The sequence below is a fragment of the Aotus nancymaae genome, unplaced genomic scaffold (genome assembly GCF_030222135.1).
Source record: "Aotus nancymaae isolate 86718 unplaced genomic scaffold, 86718_ANA_hifiasm-v0.15.2.pri h1tg000059l, whole genome shotgun sequence".
Classification (NCBI taxonomy): domain Eukaryota; kingdom Metazoa; phylum Chordata; class Mammalia; order Primates; family Aotidae; genus Aotus; species Aotus nancymaae.
Genome location: NW_026988473.1, coordinates 58,788,649 through 58,810,751, shown reverse-complemented (window position 1 = coordinate 58,810,751; position 22,103 = coordinate 58,788,649). Strand labels below are relative to the sequence as shown.

At 43.8% G+C, this 22,103-nt stretch overlaps 1 protein-coding gene across 2 annotated transcripts in view; it reads left to right on the top strand.

The window, feature by feature from the left end:
- The window catches only part of XRRA1 (X-ray radiation resistance associated 1), a 103,983-nt gene that overhangs the window by 74,275 nt on the left and 7,605 nt on the right, over positions 1 to 22,103 (top strand). For both annotated transcript variants that reach the window (XM_012469661.3, XM_064365292.1), the window contains 4 exons: positions 9,051 to 9,091; positions 12,974 to 13,099; positions 20,596 to 20,689; positions 21,433 to 21,548. In XM_012469661.3, the coding sequence (XP_012325084.2) occupies positions 9,051 to 9,091; positions 12,974 to 13,099; positions 20,596 to 20,689; positions 21,433 to 21,548 (377 nt within the window). The remainder of the gene's footprint in view (positions 1 to 9,050; positions 9,092 to 12,973; positions 13,100 to 20,595; positions 20,690 to 21,432; positions 21,549 to 22,103) is intronic.

The window sequence follows — 22,103 nt, the reverse complement described above, 5'->3', positions numbered from 1 at the left end:
ACTGGTGATTTCCCTTTGACTTCCCAGACTTGTATGATCCATATGGCTCCCCGATAGATGGATCTTTGGAAAGACTATGTAACAGTTGTATTTGGGCAAAGCCCCTTAATGGAGAGAGTGTACTGGGTTGAGCTCTGTATTGTTATTATGGCCTGGACTAAAGTATTTATTGTTAGGCAGTGGTTCTAGTTAACTTCAAGATATAAAATCCCCTTACTATTTAAGTACCATTTTAATGGGAGGAAGAATAGGTGCCTTAAAAGAATGTAGGAACTGAATCGTAGTTTTCCTGCTGATGGGACAGTATCAAAACTAAAACTTGGTTTCAGAGGACATTTTCCTCCTCACTGTTGAGTTTTCTCATTCACAGAAGGGGCATAAAGCCTGTTCTCTAGTAGAGGGGTACAAAAGGGGAGGAGAATTGGGGAACTAGAGTGTTTAGGCTGCCAAGTACCTCATGGAGAAGATTCCTATTCCACTAGGTGGCGCTGTAGGCCTTGAAATACCATGTGATCTCCAGACCAAGGGTAAAGAGAGATGCTCACTGCTGGCGAAGGGGAGACCCTCTATTCCTAGAAAATCACAAAAATGGTAATCCCTGGCCAGGTGCAGTGGCTCATGCCTGTAATGCCAGCACTTTGGGAGGCTGAGGAAGGTGGATCACGATGGTTAAGAGATTGAGACCATCCTGGCCAACATGGTGAAATCCTGTCTTTACTGAAAAATATAAAAATTAGCTGGGCATGGTGGCACGTGCCTATAGTCCCAGCTATTTGGGAGGCTGAGGCAGGAGAATCACTTGAACCTGGGAGGCAGAGACTGCAGTGAGCCAAGATCACGCCATTGCACTCCAGCCTGGTGACAGAGTGAGACTCCATCTCAAAACAAAAAATGGCAATCACTTGTATTATATTCCTGGTTACTATGGCATTTGCTGATCCTGTCTAACAGGATTATTTCCCTGAAGTGTAAAATTCCTGCAGCATTGCATACAGAGAGAGATAGGAGACATGGCAGTCGTGGACAGAAAAGAAGGAAAAAATGCAATAGGAAAAGCTTGGAGATCCTGTTACTGATGCCCAATGGGAAGTCAGAGTCTGAGGTTAATATAGAAGCCTTCAGGTTAACACCTGGATGTAGCCCTGGCCAGGAACTAACAGTTGCCTCTGGACCTCTTCCAGCCCCATGCAATGGCTAGTCTCTCTATGAAAGGAAACTGGTTTGAAACAGAGTCAACATTCCCAGCACCCTGAGGGTACTGAGAGATTCACTAAGTTCTCCCCAGCAAGCCTGTCATCTGAGTCTTGAGATGGGTGGCATGCCCTAAGAGCATCTAGGTAGCCATTAGACACCTAGTGTTTTTGGTTTGATTTTAAAATGGAGGGCAGAAGGCCCTAACATGAAAGTAAAGATTTGGGGTCTGCTCCTATACTCACCCTTCCAATGAATCTACCTTGGATCCCAGATGGGCCCTACAATGAAGTGGCCTCATTGTTGGGGGTGATACCTAAGGTTCGTTGTCTCATGGCCGAGGAAACCAAGGACTGGCCACACAAAGAGTGAGGTTAAGAGTGGAAGTTTAATAGGTAAAAAAGAATACCTTTCTCCTGGAGAGGGGGATCCCAGAGAAGTGGCTTGTAGGATCTGTGGTTAAATGCAGGGGCTTTTGTAGATGTCTAATGAGGCAGTGTCTGATTTACATAGGGTGTAGAAGATTGGTTGGACCAGGTATGCCATCTGCATAGGATGTGAAAAACTGGTTAGGACTAGGTGTGTCATTTGCATAGGGTACAAAAAATGGTCACCCCCACACTAATCTTTTGTTATGCAGGCAGGTCCTTTACCTGGCCTGTACCATGTTGCCCTTTCCTTTACTGTACCTGTAGTAACAAAAAAAGGGAAGATGGAGCCTCCATGTTGGACATTCCTGGCTCCCAGGTAGCCCTTTTCTATTGGCACAACTGCTGGCATTCCCCCGTGCAGACTTACAGCTTGTTTATCTATGTTTTCAGTTCAATTTTTCAGGCTGCTCTTCGTTGGAAAAAAAATAATTTCTTGGTCTGCTTCTTGCTAAAAGGGAAACTCTGCTGAGGACTCTTTTACCCTATCTGCCTAAATCATTTCTTTCTACCTCCTGTATCAGTATGTTGCCTCTGTTCTCATTAGTTTCAAAGAATATCTTGATTTCTCCCTTAATTTCCTTATTTACCCAAAAGTCATTCAAGACCTGGTTGTTTTATTTCCATGTAATTATATGGGTTTGAGCAATTTTCTTAGTAATTCTACTTTATTCTGCTATGGTCCAAGAGTGTGGTATGATTTCATTAAAATTTTTTTTTTAACTGAGGATTGTTCTCTATCTGATTGCGTGGTTGATTTTAGAATATGTGCCACGTGCAGCTGAGAAGAATGTATATTTTGTTGTTTTGGGGTGGAGTGTTCTATAGATGTCAATTGAGTCCATTTGATCAAGTCCAAGTTCAAATCCTGAATATCTTTGTTAGTTTTCGGCCTCAGTGATCTGTCTCATATTATTATGGGGGTGTTGATGTCCTGTACCATTATTGTATGTTTATCCAAGTCTCTGTATGTCTCTAAAGGCAGCTTGCTTTTTGAATCTAGGTGTTCCTCTGTTGGATGCATATATATTTAGGATAGTTATGTCTTCTTATTGAATTGAGCCCTTTACCATTATGTAAATAATGTCCTTCTTTGTCTTCTTTTATCTTTGTTGGTTTAATGTCTGTTTTGTCTGAGTTTAGAATAAGTTCAACAACTGCTTTTTTTCTGTTTTCTATTTGCCTAGTAGATTTTTTTTTTCCATCCCTTTACTTTTAGCCTACAGGTGTCATCACATGTGAGATGGGTCTCTTGAAGACAGCATACCATCAGGTCTTGTTTCTTTATTCAACTTATCACTGTGCCATTTAACTGGGTCATTTACCTCATTTACGTTCAAAGTTAATATTGATATGTGAGGATTTGCTCATCATTATGCAGACTTGTTCATGTGGTTGCTTTATAGTGTTACTGGTCTGTTTACTTAAGTGTGTTTTTGTAGTGGGCCAGTAACAGTTTTTCCTTTCCAAGTGTAGCACCCTCTTCAAGACCTCTCATAAGGCATGTCTGATGTTAATAAAATCCCTTAGCATTTGCATGTCTGAAAAGGATCTTATTTCTCCTTCACTTACAAAGCTTAGCTTGGCTGGATATGAAATTCTTGGTTGAAAATTCTTTTCTTCTCAGAATGCTGAGGCTGACTTGGTGGCTCACACCTGTAATCCCAGTACTTTGGGAAGCTGAGACAGGTGGATCACTTGAGGCCAGAAGTTCAAGACCAGCCTGGCCGACATGGTAAAACCCTGTCTCTACCAAAAACATAAAAAGTTAGCTGGGCATTGTGATGCATGCTTGTAATTCCAGCTTCTTGGGAAACTGAGGCATGAGAATCCCTTGAACCTGGGAGGTGGAGGTTGCAGTGAGCCAAGATTGCACCACTGCACTCCAGCCTGGATGACAAGAGTGAGATTCTGTCTCAAAAACAAAAACAAAAAAAGGAATGCTGAATACAGGCCCCTATTCTCTTCTGATTTGTGCTGAAAGGTCTTCTGTTAGCTGATGGTGTTCCCTTTGTAGGTGACCTGCCCTTTCTGTCTAGCTGCCTTTAACATTTCTTCTATCATTTTGACCTTGGAGAATCTGATTACTATGTTTCTAGGGGATGGTCTTCTTGTGTAGTATTTCACAAGGGTTCTCTACATTTCTTGAATTTGAAGGTTGGCCTCTCTAGCAAGATTGGGAAAATTTTCATGGATGATATCCTGAAATATGTTTTCCAAGTTATTTGCTTTCTCTCCTTGTCTTTCAGGGATATCATTGAGTAATATTGTTGGTATTTTTACATAATCCCATATTTCTCAGAGGTTTTGTTCATTCTTCCTTGCGTTTTTTTTTTTTTTTTTTTTTTTTGGTCTGACTGAGTTATTTTGGAAAGCCAGTCTTTGGGCTCTGAGAGTTTTTCCTCAGCTTGGTTGATTCTGCTGTTAACACTTACAATTGTGTTCTGAAATTCTTGAAGTGAGTCTTTCAGCTGTATAAGCTCACTTTGCTTCTTTCTTAACATGACTATTTCATTTTTCATCTCCTGTATTATTTTATTTATTCCTTAGATTCCTTGTATTGGGTTTCAGCTTTCTCCTGAATGTCAATGATCTCCATTCTCATCCATATTCTGAATTCCATTTCTGTCACTTCAACCTGTTTAAGAACTACTGCTGGAGAACTAGTGTGGTCATTTGGAGGTAAAAAGACACTCTGGCTTTTTGATTTGCCAGAGTTCTTGGCTGCTTCTTTCTCATCTGTGTGGACTGATACTCTTTCAATCTTTGGATGGCCCAGTGGCAGCATGGGCCAGGGTGCAGGGTCACTGGTGTCCATGCTCAATGTTCAGGCTGGCAATGTGGTGGCAGTGGAAGTGGGTGTGCTTATCCTGGCAGTAATGGCATGGTGGGGTACATGCACACCCACACCCACCCATTCTCCAGATTTGGAAAGTTTTCTGTTATCCTTTGAATAACCTTTCTACTCCTTTTGTCTTTTTTTTTTTTTTTTTTTTTGAGACAGAGTTTCGCTCTTGTTACCCAGGCTGGAGTGCAATGGCGTGATCTCGGCTCACTGCAACCTCCGCCTCCCAGGTTCAAGCAGTTCTCCTGCCTCAGCCTCCCGAGGCTGAGGTGGCATGCGCCACCATGCCCAGCTAATTTTTTATTTTTAGTAGAGACGGAGTTTCACCATGTTGACCAGGATGGTCTCGATCTCTTGACCTCATGATCCACCCACCTCGGCCTCCCAAAGTGCTGGGATTATAGGCGTGAGCCACCGTGCCTGGCCTCCTTTTGTCTTTCTTATATCCCTCCTTAACTTTAGCAACCCTAATATTTTCTTTTTCGATGTTGTCCCATAGATCCTGCAAGCTTTCTTTATTCCTTTTCATTCTTCTTCCTATTTTCTCATCTGACTGTGTATTTTCATATAGTTTTTGACCTCACTGATTCTTTCTTCTGTTTGATTAATTATTCTGCTGTTGATATTCTCTATTGCCTTTTTTATTCATTATATTTTTCAATTCCAGGATTTCTTTTTTTTTTAATTATTTCAATCCCTTTGTTAAATTTCTCTGGTAAATTTCTGAGTTGATTCTCTGTGTTTTCTTAAAGTTCATTGTGCTTCTTTAAAACATCTGTTTTGGCTGGGTATGGTGATTTATACCTATAATCCCAGCACTTTGGGAGGTTGAGGTAGGAAGACTGATTGAGCCCAGGAGTTGAAGACCACCCTGGGCAACAAAGTGAGACTCCAGTTCTACCAAAAAATTAGCCAAGCATAGTGGTGCATGCCTGTGGTCCCAGCTACATGGGAGGCTGAGGTGGGAAGACTGCTTGAGCCCAGGAGGTTGAGGCTGCAATAAGCCATTTCATGCCACTGCACTCCAACCTGGGTGACAGAATGAAAGCCTGTCTCAAAAAACAAAGGAAAAAAACACCCCAAAAACAGTTATTTTGAATTCTTTGTCTGAGAGATCACACATCTCTATTACTTTATGGTTGGTCTCTGGCATCTTATTTTGTCTGTTTGGTGAGGTCATATTTCCCTGAGTGTTCTTGATGTTTGTAGAAGTGTGATGATGTCTGTGCTTTGAAATATTAGGTATTTATTTTTGCCTTTGTAGTCTGGCTTTGTGTCTGTCCTTCTTCAGAGGGACTTCCAGGGATTCTAAGCAGATTGACTGTTATGTTTCCTGAGCCTGGGACCACTACTGGCATCTCAGTACTCGGGAGTGGTTTAAACCCAGCCTTGCTTCAAGTCTTGCAAAGACTGAGATTGATGTGGCTTTCTGGCCCAAGTGGCTCTGGGAAGACTCAAAGACAGGACTGGGGCTATGTGAGAATGCAGGCCAAGGAGACCTGAGTCCAGAATACTGTCCCAGCGGCCCAGACATGTGTGCCTCCCAGCAGGTCTCTGCATGGGCAGGATGGGTCCCAACTGTAGCCAGAGGGACTAGATTTAAGACTGGGCCATTGCTGGGTGCGGTGACTCACACCTGTAATCCCAGCACTGTGGGAGGCTGAGGTGGGTGGATCACAAGGTCAGGAGTTCAAGACCAGCCTGGCCAAGATGGTGAAACCCCATTGCTACTAAAAATACAAAAATTAGTCGGGCGTGGTGGCAGGTGCCTGTAATTCCAGCTACTCAGGAGGCTGAGGCAGAGAATTATTTGAACCTGGGAGGTGGAGGTTGCAGTGAGCCAAGATGGTGCCACTGCCCTCCAGACTGGGCAACAGAGTGAGACTCCATCTCAAAAAATAAAAAAAAAAAGACTGGGCCATCTTGGGATCTGCTGCAGGAAATGAAGCTGGTGGTCCATCTCATTGGCTTAGACAGGTGTATGTCACCTAGGAGGTCCCTGCAAAAGTAGTTCCTTGACTGCAACAAGAGACCAGAGTTGAGACTGGCACCCCTCGGGATCTGCTGTGGGCTGGAGGCTGGTGTGCCTGGCGTGGTGGTTCAGACAGGCATACATCTGCCAGCATGTCTCTGCATAGGTGGAATAATTCCCTGATTGTAGCAGGAGGGGCTGGAATTGACCATAGGCCCTCTTGGTATCTGCTATGGAACAGAGGCTAGAGAGCCCTGTCTTGGTTCAGGGGGTGCACATTGCCCAGCAAAGTTCTTGCACACTAAGAATAGTTCCCTGACTGCAGCAGGAGGGACCAAATCTTAGACTGGGCCTCCTCAGGATCTGCTATGAGGTAGTGGCCATTGGCTCAGAGGGGCATGTGTCTCCCAGCAAGTCCCTACACAGATGAGATGGTTGCCTGATTGCTGCAGGAGGGGCCAGGGCTAACACTGGAACCCGCTGGGATTTGCTATGGGAAGGAGGCTAGAGAGCCCATCTTGTTGGCCCAGGCAGGCGTGTGTCTCTCAGCAGGTCTCAGCACAGACAGGATAATTCTCCACTGTAGTGGCAGGGGTCAGAGCTGAGACTGTGCCCTCTCAGGATTTGCTGTAGGGTGAAGGCTAGAAAGCCCAGTCTCATTGGCTCAGAGGGGCATGTGTCTTCCAGCAAGTCTTTGCAAATTCTGAGTAGCTCTCTGATTGCAGCTGGAGGGACCAGATCTCAGACTGGGTGAAATTTGCTGTGGGACAGAGGGTGGTGAACTCAACTGGGAGCCTCAGTGTGCAAGATATAGGTGAGTCGTCTCCTGGGTCCTTGTACAAGAGACTGTGAGCAGGGACCTCAGCTGAGACAGCCTGGATCAGACAAACCGGGCAACTTTCAGGCTTACTGCCAAGACTGATGTCAGTGGGCAGACAAGCCTTTCCACCAAGGCACTAGCATGTACAACTTCTGGGCCTCTCTGCAGATGGTTTTGGTTGCAGGCTCAGGCCAAAAGTGGCTGTAGCCCAGGCCCTTGGAAGGCTAGGCTGTTTCTAGTCTTGAACTAGGGAGCAAGCTTTGTGGATCAGCCACTTGGATGTCGTCTGCACTCCCAAAACAATCCTTCAAGGTCTTGGGCTCCACCAGGGTTTCACAGACTCCTACCTGAATCTTGAGACTCCTGCAGAGAGACATTTGACTGTGGGCAGGTGCAGAATTTTTGTTATTGTGAGGGGATATGAGTGGGTTACCTTCTATTCCACCGTCTTCTCTCTGCCTTTTGCATTCTGAGAGTCTCTCCACTCAGTCTTCCATATTATAAATTAGTTCTTCAACTGGGTCCCTTCTGCCATTCAGCATATTTATGAGTTCTTTTAATTATATTATAAATTTACAGCTTTGTTAGTAGCTTTGTTTCCACAACAATCTGCTTTTGTTTTAGGAGTTAAATAACTTTGAATTTCTCAGAGAATACTAATTATTCTATTTTGAAATTTTTATAACTTTTGTTAGATAAACTTTTTATTCAGGTGCTAATTCTTCCCTTTTTTATATTGTTAGTTTTCCTCAAATGTTAGGAGATTCTTGATTGTTTACTTCCTTTGTGTAACAATACTCAATCAGAAGCTTAAAATGCAGTAATTCCTGTGGTTGTGGGGAAAGCAGGATGCACATTCAGGCAGCATGCCTATCTTTCTAGAGGTGCTGTGTAGAGGTGTTTTCCAGGGTTCACTGCTTAGCACTCACACTTGCAACCATGGCCCTTCCCCCAAGGAATTCCTACTTTGTTCACTACACAAAGCTTTCCCAAACTCCCTTGCAGACCCTCATTCACAGGAGAAGTTATTTATGCCATATGTTGTTCCATCCCCTATTACTATTTTCTTCATTTTCATGTGACCCTTCTCATTATAATATCATTAACATGTAGAAGGTGTCGCTTAACTAGGCTAAAGGTGAGCAACATCTGCACAGGATCTAGTCCCAGCAGATGCTATGCTATATTAGGTTGAACTCAGCTGTTTATTGGCTCATCTCATTCTGACGGTCCCAAGAATGAAATCACTCTGCAGCCTCCTCTTATGACTGTATGCTGGTCGTTCTTGGTATCTCTCCTGAATTCATTGACTTAACACATTCTGTTTCTTCTAATATAACAAATATTATTTCCAAGTCCTCTGACAGAATGTCTTCTATATACATTTCTAAGACGATTGATTAGCTTACTGTTCAGTATGGACTCCCCAGTAATTCTGAGGCTCGAAAGTGATTGTGTGTTTTAAAGTCAGAAAGGTCAGTGTGGCTGAAATACAGTGAGTGAAGGAGAGAGTAGCATGAAACAAGATTGAAGAAGTAGGCAGGGGCCCGATCATGCAGGACCTCAGAGGTCTGGATAAGCAGTTTGTATTTTATCCTAAGTGCAAAGGGACTTATTACCTGGTGCATGTCACAGCCAGCTCCTCTTCCTAGTTAGCACTGAGCTGAGGACCAATGAGGACTCCCTCTAGGAGGTGCCCTGCTATACACAGTGGATGGCAGAGCTATATCCTGGGTGCTCTAGGCGTCAGTCAGTGCTCTCACCAACCTTCATGCTGTTTCTCTTCTGTTTCAGAGGTTGTGTTCTCATCTCACCCTGGATTTTCAACCTCAGAGGTAGGAGCTGACTACTTTATGTTTGTGTTCCTGAGTTAGAATATTAATTTTAATAGACCAAATAAGTTAATGGAGCCATGAGAGTCATTTCTGTAGATGACACTGAGGAAGCCCATTGATTGAATAGATATTTGCCAAGTACCTACCATGTACCAGGTCCTGTGCTGGCCACAGACAGACAAGTCTTGACCTTACCTGCCTACTCTTTCATTGTTCTTACATGCTGTTTAGCATAACGTAATAATGGCAGCTGCCTCAAGTGATAAAATTGGCATTGAAGTGGGGCTACTACCAGGAGCTCCCTAACAAGAGTCCCCCAAAGCTGGCAAAGTCCTTGCCAGAAACACCACTATCCAGGACCTAATCCTTGATGTCACAGACTTAGACCCTTGATTTTTGTCAGCACAGAAATTTTTTTTTTTCCCTCTCATGGCAGATGCTCATGGAAACTGGTGCACGTAAACTAAATATTGATTAACTCATTTACAATAAATAGAACATCTCTTCATTTAGCCAACCTGCATCCTTGAGAGGTAGCTCAGTATACAACCTCCCCACAGATACAACTGTGTGAGAAATTCTCTTAGTTAACTATAGCTGCTTACCAAACCAACCCAATAACAATTCATTATTTTTCACCACTCACAATTGAGTTGATGAGGTGATTCTACTGACTTCGCCAAGGCTCACTCATACAGCTGCATTTAGCTGGCAGGGGGGCTGGGGGCTGGGTTCAGGTACACAGCTGGCATGGCTTGGCATCTTCTCTCTTTATGATCTTTTTCTCCTGGGCTTCATTACAGTATGGTTGCATTACAGCATCAGAGTTTCAAGAGAGCAAGGGTAAACTGAAAGTTCTGAAATTGAAATAGTGTCACTTCTCCACATTCTTTTGGTCAAAGCAAGTCAAAAGCCCACTGTTATACTGCTGTACAATTCTGACGCTGACCCCTGAGTTCGTGCAGACCCCACAAATTAAGCATAGACCCCACAAGTGAGGGTAGCTCCCAACAAGATTGCCCTCACTTCAGAGGCTAGCCACAAATTTGGGAGTTCCCAGGCTAACCAGACTTTGACCAACTGTCTATAAATTCAAGCATTTCCACAACCTACTCAGGTTTAGTAACTTTCTAGAACAATTCACAGAACTCAGGAAAGGGTTATACTCACAATTACAGTTTTACTATATTGCAGCAGTCTTCAACCTTTTGGCACCAGGGACCAGTTTTGTAGAAGGCAATTTTTCGATGGACTGGGATGGGGTGGGTGGTTTCAGATGATTCAAGTGCATTACATTTATTGTGCACTTTATTTCTATGATTACACTGTAATATATAATTAAATAATCGTACAACTCACCACAATGTAGAATCAGTGGGAGACCTGAGCTTGTTTTCCTGCAAGTAGATAGATGGTTCCATCTTGGCCTGATGGGAGGCAGTGACAGATCATCAGGCATTAGATTCTCATAAGGAGTGTGCAATCTATATCCCTCACATGCCCAGTTCACCATAGGGTTTGTGCTCCTATGAGAATCTAATACTTCTGCTAATCCCATAAGAGGTGGAGCTCAGGAAGTAATGTAAGCAGCTGTGAATACAGATGATGCTTCGCTCACTCACCCACTGCTCACTTCCTGCTGTGCAGCCCAGTTCCCAACAGGCTAGGGACTGGCACCAGTTTGTGGCCCGAGGGTTGCCCAGCTATAAATGATACAAATCAGGACCAGCCAAATGAAAAGGCATATACAGTGAGGTCTGAGAGGGTCTGAGAGCTTTCATTCCCTCTCCCTATGGAATCAGGGCATGTCTCCCTCCCAGCATATTGATGTGCTCACCAATCAGGAAGCTCACCCATACCTCAGAGTCCAGAGCTTTTAACGGAGGCTCACTGGCCACCTGATAGAACTCAATCTCCTGTCCCTTATCCTTCCCAGTGGTCAGGCTGGCACAAAGCCCCAACCCTCTAGTCACGTGGTTAGTCTTTCTGGCATGGCCAGCCTCCATCCTGAGTCATCTCGTTACCATAAATTCAGGTGTGACTCAAGGGGTCTTGCATAACAAAGATACTCCTATCACTCAAAAAATTCCAAGGGTTTTAGAAGCTCAGTGCCAGGAACCTGGGACAAAGACCAGCCAAATTGTTTCTTATATAACAGCCAGTGTAATTTCTAAGGAGGGTAGAGACATGATCTCACCTCTGAATGGGAGGAGCAACCAGGTCACACTGCAAAAGGGCATGTATGTGGGATGGAGACACTTGTGGCCAATTAACAGTTTACCACAGAAGTCAAAGATAATTATTTTTCTTTTTGAGATGGAGTCTTGCTCTGTTGCCAGGCTGGAGTGTGGTGGCGCGATCTCAGCTCACTGCAACCTCTGCCTCGTGGGTTCAAGCGATTCTCCTGCCTCAGCATCCCGAGTAGCTGGGACTACAGGTGTGCACCACCATGCCCAGCTAATTTTTGTACTTTAGTAGATACAGGGTTTCACCACATTGGCCAGGATGGTCTCCATCTCCTGACCTCGTGATCTGCCTGCCTGAGCCTTCCAAAGTGCTGGGATTACAGACATGAGCCAGTAATTTGTAGGATTGCTCAGTGCTCAGATCAGCTCTCTGACATCTGAAAATCTAGAAAGTGAATTGGATAGTTGAGACTTTTAGTGGCCTTTCTCTGTTAAAATCAGATGCATCCCCCTCTTAGACAGGGCCCTCTCTGCCCCGAGCAGGGCCAGTTATGCCCTTGGTTCAGAAAATTCTTCATCCTGACTCTCTGGCTTTTCCTTTTTTGTGCTCCAGTCTGACTTACCTACTTCAGTTCACATAGCCTTGCTCCAAGTAGGGAATTACTAGTGGAGGAGACTGCCACAACATTCCACTCTTGCGTCTCAGAGATTGCCTTGGGATCACTGGGAGAGGCGAGTCGTCTGAGTTCCCAAACACCATCACTGGCTTTTGTTTTATTCTCACCCATGACTGCCATGTCCACTTGTGTGGTTTTTACAAGTTGACCCAGAAGGGTACAAAACACTTGGCCCAAAGTAAATGCCCCACAGATGTTCACTGAATGAACAAGCCACATTTAAGTGACTTGCTCAACATTCCATAGTGATTAATGGAACTTAGAACGGAATCTAGTCCATCTGAACCTAACCATTAGCCCAACATGTACCCTTTGGTCCCATCGAACTCAGGAATCAGTGAATGTTCTGGGTTATGTATAGTTAAATTAACAATTACCTTTTTCTGCTTGATCAAATATGTTGAACCTGTAGCAGTCTGGGTTGTATGAAAAGAACATGACCCTGCAAAGGATTCAGATGCAGCATGCCACATTCAGCCCCCATGGGCCGGCTGAAGTCACTCAGACTGTTGTTTCATCCTCAAATGAAGAACCTCCACTGGAGAATGGGGGCTAGCCCATCAGAGCATGTGTCCAAGGCTCAAGACACCTCCTTCTCCCTCTCCCCACTAGGAAAATTCCCTTAACAACACAAGCACCTGCCCCTTGGCCTTCTGGAGAATTAGCCCAACTGTGTAGAAGGGCCAATTCAGGGTACGCTGCTGTAGGGCAGAGGGAAGGGGTGGGGACCAAGTACTTCTGATGTCTGCACCAGTGCTATAGTATCCTGTGGCCGCAAAAAACTTGAAAATGGAACTTTGGATGCTCCAAAATTAGCTCATCATGTGACCTAAGAGCACTTGGACCCAGAATTCTGGGCTGATGGTGACATCTACCCTTATGACCCTACATGCCTCTTTTGGCCAAGTCTCTCTAGGAAGGTCATTCATTCCACCATATTCCATTGAAAGGGTCTGTTGGCCCTTAGTGGCCTTATTTGTTATTGGGCACTTTGATTTTGATTTTTCCTTCTTTCCAAGAAAACCAAGATATGTTCACTTCCTCCCATATTTGAGATTCTTCCTGTGAAGTCACTGAAGGCCAGGAACCAGACGCTGGCCCCACCCTTCCCAGAGCTGAGACACCTTAGCCTGGCCTACAACAAGGTGACTTTCTGCTCCTCTACTCTTTCCTCAGGGGCACAGATGGGAGGGGTGGGATGCAAGCTGCTCTGGTCTAAAGACCGACCCTCCATTCAATTCCGTGCATTATAGGTACAAGGGCTCAGGAATTCTCAGGGTGGGGAAAGTGGAGGGAGTTCAGGTCAAGGTAGGAGTCCATCTCTTCGGTCACAGATATTTACTTAGCCCTTACCAAGTGTCAGGCTCTGTGCTAGGCACTGGTATACAGCTGTGGAAAGAGACTTGGCCTCTTCCCTTTTGCAACTTATCACCTAGAAGGAAGACTGACGTGGACAAATCATAACAATACAAGCATGCTTAGTGTTATGCAGAAATTCACTGTGTAAATGATGAAGGGGAGGTGTCTAACCTAATACTTGGGAGCAAGGAAGGTTCTCAAGAAAGTGGTGTTTAAGCTGAGATCTGAATCAGTGAGTTTAATCAGGTGAAGAGGGTGTGTCAAGTGAGGGTAGAAATGTAGCCTAAGGGGAACAGCAGATATAAAGTCCGTGGGACAGATTTAACATGTTTTTCCAATATCCATGTTGTTTGGTTTTTTGTAAAATCTCAATTGAGCCCTACTCAAGTCTGAAATGCAGGAAACTTGTAAGATATTCTGCTTACATTCCTTCCATAGCAAGCAGCTGGTACAGCTAAACTCCCCAAGTGTTCATTTCTAAGAATTTTATAGTTCTAGCTCTTACATGTAGGTCTTTGTTCTATTTCAAGTTAATCTTTATATAGTGTGAGAGAAGCATCGGCTTCATTCTTTTGCATGTGGATATCCAGTTTTCTCAATGCCACTTATTGAAAAGACTATTCTTTCCCCCACTGAAAGGTTTTTACAGCCTTGCCGAAAATCAGTGGACCATAGATGTATCATGGGTCCCTCTTCTTGAAATTGGTAATTTATGTCTTTTATTGATCCAAAATAGTTAGACATTACCTCTTCTATTGACTTTTTCTTATTAAACTAACTGCTGGTTTCACTGGATATCTCTGTTTTCCATTTCATTGATTTCTGCTCATAACTGTACTTCTCTTTTACTTACAATGATTTTAATTTGCTCCTCTCTTTCTCGCATATTAGGCAGTATAATTTTAGATAATGTAGACCTTTCTTCTAATATAAGCATGTAAAGCTTTACATTTCTTCTCCAAGCACTACTTTAGCTACATCCTACAAATTGTAATATATTTTCTTTTTATTTTCATTCAGTTAAAATATTTTCACTTTTTCCTGTGATTTCTTTGATCCACAGGTTGTTTAGAAGTGGGTTAATTTCTAAATATATGGGGCTCTTCTAGGTACCTTGTGACTGTTTATTTCTAATTTAATTATCTTGTGTGCAGATAACATAATCTGTAAGATGTCATTCTTCTGAAATCTATTTAAACTTGTTCTATGATTCGCCCTATGGTTGGTCTGTCTTGGTGAACATTCCATGTGCATTTCAAAAGCTATTTTATTCTGCAGTTTTGGAATAAAATGTTCTACAAATATTAGGGTAAGGTGGTTGGTCACGTCACTTGGATCTTCTCTGTACCCTTGTCTACTTATTCTATCAATTACTGCGAGCAGTGTGTTAAAATCTCCAGATGTGGTTGTGAATCTGCTTACTTCTCCCTTTAGTTCTGTCAGCTTTTACTCCATATATTTTGAAGTCTGCTATTGATGCACATACATTTAGAATTGTTATATCTACCTAATGTATGGATACTTTTATAATTAATTATGAATTGCCTTTTTTCTGCCTCTAATAATACTCCTTGTCTTGATGTCTATTTTGTTTGATTTAAATACAGCTACATTACTGTTTGCAAGGTATATCTCTTTCTATCCATTTACTTGCAACCTATTTATATCTTTGTAGTTGAGCTGTGTCTCTTTTAGACACCATATAGTTGGTTTTTCCTAGAGTGCCAGAGTGTTTTTCTCAATATTCCTGTTTTGTCCTCAGCTTTCATCCTTCCCTGAGTGCCTGTACCTCAGAGTTTCTCTCCACACGGTCATTCCTTCCCCTAGCAGTAGACTGCTTTTGCTTGCTCCTTAGTGCTTTCTAAGTAACACATGGTGGTAGGGGCCAAAGGGAGGCTTTAGCCCCAGTCTTAGGCAGCCCTGGGAACAACCCTGTTTCTCCAGGATGGGCTTTTCTCAGTGGTCCTACCTCCCAGCAGTAGGAGACCTCTAATGTACTAGGCCCAGGCTGGTTTCTGGCTCCAACCCCAAGAGTAGTAGGTTTTAATTTTTTCCCTACCCAAGATGAAATGCCCCAGGCTGACAGGGTTTGCTGATCTTCCTCAGCTGTTGGCTTTTGTTCACTATGGAGAAGGGCTGGTGAGGCCTCCTGCCTTTTTTTAGTGGTAGCCATCGCCTCTTCCAGGCCCGCAGCACCAAAGAAGGCTGTCATCCATCCCTCTCCTGCCTCCAATCTTTCTCACACTAGTGAGCGTGAACTCCCTGGGTGTCTGCAGTTTAAAGGAGTTTACTCTAGGCCAAGCTTGGTCTTTATAAATTCACTAAAATTGTTAGCTGACTATTTTTTTTTTCCAGGACTGTAAATTCAGAGTGTAAGAATATGATTTCTTCTTAAGTGCCACATTCTGCCATAGGCAGGCCAGTGTCTGTGTCCCATCTCTCCTTGGAGGTGCCAGTATTTCCTTAGATTATAGGCCACATGATTGTCCTGAGACCTTAGCTCTCTACTGAACTCAAGAAAAGTTATGATTTTATAAGTTATGCAGTTTTTTTCTTGTTATTCAGCATTCTTTCCATTTTTCTGTGTTTGCACCTGAGTTTTTAAATGGTATTTTTCTTTATGATAGTTACCACCTAACATATTTCTTTTTTTTTTTGAGACAGTTTCGCTCTTGTTACCCAGGCTGGAGTGCAATGGCGCGATCTCGGCTCACTGCAACCTCCGCCTCCTGGGTTCAGGCAATTCTCCTGCCTCAGCCTCCTGAGTAGCTGGGATTACAGGCACGCACCACCATGCCCAGCTAATTTTTTGTATTTTTAGTAGACAGGGTTTCACCATGTTGACCAGGATGGTCTCGATCTCTTGACCTCGTGATCCACCCGCCTCGGCCTCCCAAAGTGCTGGGATTACAGGCGTGAGCCACCGCGCCTGGCCTCCATATTATATTTCTTTAAGACGGAATCTGGCTCTGTCACCAGGCTGGAGTACAGTGGCACAATCTCAGCCCCCTGCCTCCTGGGTTCAAGTGATTCTCCTGCTTCAGCCTCATGAGTAGCTAGGACTACAGGCACGCCATGTGCCACCATGCCCAGCTACTTTTTGTATTTTTAGTAGAGATGGGGTTTCACCACGTTGGACAGGATGGTCTCGATCTCTTGACCTCATGATCTGCCCGCCTCGGCCTCCCAAAGTGCTGGGATTACAGGTGTGAGCCACCGCACCCGGCCTACGTATTATGTCTTTTTGTCTATTGTCACATATCTACTACCAGAATGGGCTTTTCTTTTTTTAGCACTAGGACTTCGTTTTGCTTACATCTATATGCTCATTATCTAGAATATTACCTGATACATGATAGGTGTTCAATAAGTTTGAATGATTTTTCTTTTTTTTTTCTTTTTTTTTTTTTTTTGAGATAGAGTCTCGCTCTGTCACCCAAGCTGGAGTGCAGTAGCATGATCTCAGTTCACCGCAACCTCCACCTCCCAGATTCAAGCAATTCTCCTGCCTCAGCCTCCCGAATAGCTGGGACTGCAGGCAGCTGCCACCACGCCTGGCTAATTTTTGTATTTTTATTAGAGATGGGGTTTCACCATATTGGCCAGGCTGGTCTCGAACTCCTGACCTCGTAATCCACCTGCCTTGGCCTCCCAAAGTGCTGGGATTGCAAGTGTGAGCCACCGCGCCCAGCCTTATGAATGATGTTTTCATCATGTCAAATATTACAACTACCTGTGTTGAAATTAATATTCAATTTATTAGTTACAAACTTCAAAATAAATTCTGCCTTTAAACAGAACTTAGACATCTAGAATCTTCTTCATCAGAAAATCACTCAGAATATTCACTAGAAATTTCATGTCAAAAGTAAAATAATAACTTTCACTTGGTCTTTAATACTTAGTTCATAAATGTGACAGATTGTTATACTCTCCTTAACGCAACAAGATTGAGCAGAAATGTAAAGTTATCCATCGGAACCTGAATGTATCTCCAGAAGCATTCAGCTCACCCTAGAGGAACAGACTAGCCCCGTGGCCAGACTTCCGCTTGCTGTCAGCCAGAATCCTAAGCCCATACCTTTCGCTGAGCTTAATTTCACAGAAAAATATGACACACATGACCTGAGTATCATTCAAATTTTTATCAATTTTTAATTGTAACTTTCTTCAACTTCTTTTTAATCACCTGGTTTGGGTAAATGTAACTTTGCGTCCTGACAAAATTAAATTCTGCATCTCCCATTCTTTAGTGATTGTCTCTTGATCCCCTGATTTGCACCCAAGAGACTGTGCACCCACTTTGACCACCATGATATGATTTATCAAAACATATTTGGCACCGTTTTAGGTTCGTCTTCTATCTCTGAGGTCTAGATAAGATGGCAGCAGACTTCTTTTATATTTTACTCTGTTGCAACTACTCAACTCTGCCCTTGTAGGAAAAAAGGCAATATGGCAACAAATGAGAAAGGCAATATTCTAATGAAACTTTAATAAATGGATCATGGGCCATATTTGGGCCGTGGGCTGTATTTGCCAATCTTGGTTTTGGTACAGCCTGTGTGCTAAGAGTGGTGTTTGCATTTTTTCAATGATTGAAAAAAATCAAAAGGTTAAAATTTCATGACACATTAAAATTATATGAAATTCAGATTTCAGAATCCATAAATAAAATTTTATTGGAAAAGAGTCACCACACCTATTTATATATGAATTGTCTGTGGCTGATTTTGTATAACAATAGTAAAATTGAATAGCTGCAACAGAAACCATATGGTCTGCAAAGCCTAGACTAGTAGATTTACTAGACTTACTGTCTTTGACAGAAAAGGTTTGCTGACCCCTGGTCTAGAAGATCAAATGTTAAAGTCCCTCAAGGCCTACTCCTAGTCCCTTTTCTTCTCTCACTCCCTACTGTCTCCACAGGGATGACTTCAGATACCCATTGGCCCATGAACAGTGACTCACAAATTTCTAACTCTAATGCAGACCTCTCTTTGTTCCAGACCAATGTATTCAACTGCCTATTTGACATTTCTACCTGGAAGCCTCAAAGGTACCGCCAACATACAAATACACAAAGCAAATCAATAAATTTTTTCTTCAAATTTTATGTTCTTTCATTGTTCCCTATCTTAGTGAATAGCTTCATCTTCCATCCAGTTACTCAAGCCAAAACCTGGTTGTCACCTTTGATACTTCTTTCTCTTTTGCACCTCCCCATCTACCCCTGCCCCCACTAATATGTAATTCATCACCAAGTCTTGTCAAATTTAGGTCCTCATATTTCTAAAAGCCATCTACTTTTATAATAAGCCACCACTTGCAGGCTGGCTTCACGGGGCATTCTCTGTGTCCCAGACAGCCGTGAGGTCTCCCTTAACACTGGCTCTACTTATCACTTAGATGTGTGGGTCCTCCTTTCCCCTGTTCATCCCCAGATCAGTGCCCAGATTCCTCCAGAGACCAAAATCTTAAACTACCTTTGGTTTGCCCCCACTTGCATTTCCAGCCTCATTTTGCACCAGGTGCCCTCTTTCTATATACGTTTAGTCACACTAGCCTTCTTTAAACTCCTCCAGCAGGCTATGAGGCCTTTCACACATTTTTCTCTTTGTATAGAACACTTCCTCTCTGCAACAAACTTAAATATCTTAATTGCTTAACACAATAAAAGTGTATTTCTTGCTTTTACAAAGTCCATCATGGATATTCCTGGTTGGCAGGTGGCCTTCCACATGATCAGAAACCCAGTTTCCCCCTGGCTATGTTTTGTCATCTCATAGGGTCTTAACAGTACTCACCTGGATCCTATGTATCTCATTAGATGGTCGAGCAGGGGGACTGTGGTAGAGGGAGGAAAGTGGAGGAGGTACAGGAGGGTACGGACTGTGCACAGAAGTAGCATTTACTACTTTCACCCAAGTTGCATTGGCTAGTACTGGGTTACATGAGCACACATAGCTGCCTGGGAGGCTGGGAGATATAATCTGTGTGCTAGAGGTAGAGAAATCGTTTTGGTTAATACAGAAGTTTCTCTGCCACACACTCCATCCCCCACTGCATTCACTAGTTAAACCTCCTCTCCCTCCTTCAGGTCTCAGAGACACCTCTTACTCTCTCTGACTAGGTCAGATCACACTGGTACTTCAAGCGCCTCTCTTGTGACACTGATCACATTGTAAATCTATTCTCCTGTGTTACTGTCACCAGTGCTTGCTTCCCACTGGACAGTGCTCTTTGAGGGCAGGAATTGTGTCCTGTTTTGCTCATTCCCAACAAAGTGCTTGGCACGTGGTAGGTATTCAGTAAATATTTGTTGGTTGAATGAGTAATAATGAAAGTGAAGTTAGTTGCTCAGTGGAAATCTAGTGCTGTCCAGTAAGGCTGCGGAGGAAGCTAGACTGACGTGCCCTCCCTCTTCCAGTCGCTGGATTTTAGTATCTTCATTGGGTCCTACGTCTGACCCAATACCTTCCAGTGTGTGCAGTGGTCTGATAGGCCACTGCCCCATTTCTGGCCACTTTGATCGTGATGTCCCTGATATTTTTCCATTGCTAATAGATACTCTCACCAAAATGGTCCCCAGCTCTTCCAGGCAGTCTGCTCAACAAAGCTTGTATATTTTTTGCCCTTCAGAGGCTGGGTTGGCCAGTAAGCCACCACTTGCAGGCTGGCTTCACAGGGCATTCTCTGTGTCCCAGACAGCCGTGAGGTCTCCCTTAACACTGACTCTACTTATCCCTTAGATGTGGGTCCTCCTTTCCCCTTCTCCATCCCCAGATCAGTGTCCAGGACTGGCCTCAGTGAAAGAGCCATCAGGAGTGTGTAGAGGTTTGTGTTGAGGAAGATGAAGTGTCAGACGAATTGTATCCTGAAGTCAAAGTCAATGCCCTGCCAACCTTCCAAACTCTTTATGAGCAAAGAGTTTGTTCTTGTGACAAATGTGTTTGTTCTTATTGTTTTGCCATCAGCTTCCCTAATACTTGATATAGGCTACATATCCAGCATGGAGAAGAAAGAAAAACTCTTAGCTCTCAAACACGCAACACTGATGGTGGAATTTCAGACAGGAGAGGCAAAGTACTCCGCACATGGGCAAGTGATATTGCAGGGACAAGGCATCACCCAGCAGCGAGTGCCATCCGCAGCAGCATGTCTTACCCAATCCCATCCCCAATCCTAGCAAGCATGTAGCCCTGCAGTGAGGGGCCTAGACGTACCTGGGCAGAGGTGATGGGTGGTGGCAACCTGAGAGTCTCTCCTGCATTCATTACAGATTGCAAAGGAGGATGCCGTCCTGCCAGTAGCTCTCTTCCCATCTCTCTGCGAGTTCGTCTTTCATAACAACCCTCTGGTGGCCCATACACGAGGTACAGTACCTGCAAACCTGCCCTCTATCAACCCAGTGCCCAAGGAGCAGCGTGGCACCTTCATCCCCACCTCAATCTTGGGATCTACTCTCTGTCAGGTGGACAAGGTTCATGGTACATTGGGGGATGGAGGAAACAGCTCTGTACCAGCTCATCCTGACAGTAACCCTGTGAGGCAGGCATTATTGTCCCCATAGCCAGTGGTAGAAACTGAGGCTCAGGGAGGTTTGTGATCTGCCCAAGGTCACACAGCAAGAAAGAATCTGAGTTGGGAATGGAAGGTGGAATTCTGTAGATCCTATATGAGCTCTTTTGAACTACACCCTGCTTTGTGAAACAGTCCTGTCATGACCTCATTTCCTACTTCTCAGTTGCAGAGGATGCAGGCCCAACTGCAGGACCCTCCTTCCTAGAGGACACTAAATGCAGTGGTGCTGGGTCAGCAGTGGAGCCACTGTGTAAGATACAGGAGCTTGGAGGCATTTTAGAGCCCTGGGCCCTGGAGTGACACCAGTGAAGCTCTGATCCTTGCTCCATACTGTCTTTATTACCTTGGACAAATTCCTTAGACTCTCTGCCTCAGTTTCCTTGCCTGTTGAATGGAAATAATGAGGCACCTACCTCCTAGGTTGAGAATAAGTTACATTAATACATGTAAACCAGTTTTTATAGTGCCTGGGACATAGTAAGCCCCGGTATAAATTTTAGCTAATAGTAATTTTATTTTCCCATCACGGCACCAGGGGTCCCTCCACTGCTGAAGAGCTTTCTCCAGGAGCGACTGGGAATCCACTTAATTCGAAGGAAGACAGTAAAGTCTAAGCATCATATTTTGATGCCTCAGAAGGCTTCACGGAAGGTAGGGCTCCCAAGGCAGGACTCCACCCCAGGAAGAGTGCAGCCTATTATAATGTATGCAAACCAACCTGGCTGTAGAGCGGCTTTCTTCACAATGCCTGGAATCTCTCCATTAGGTTCAGCATTGCCTCTTCTTTCCTTGCTCTGGGAAGAGCATTGGATGAAACAACAGATATGAAAATATATTTTAAACTCCCAAAACCCTTAGCAATGCAAGTTATAGTCACCTATAGTAATTGAGAATGGCTATGGGCCAGGTGTGGTGGCTCATGCCTCTAATCCCAGCACTTTGGAGGCCAAAGCAAGAAGATTGCTTGAGGGCGGGAGTTTGAGACCAGCCTGAGTGAAACCCTGTCTCTATTAAAAAAAAAAAAAAACAAGGCTAAGCCAGGACCAGAATACATCTCCTGCCTGAATCTTAAGGAAGTGCTTCCTTATGTTGAGAAACGTCTGCTTTCTTTGCCATAAAGTAAGCCAAATCCCTCTTATAATTTCTGTGACATGTTCCTCCCTCCTGAACTTTAGTCTTTCTACAGGCAAAAGGTGGGCTGAGCAT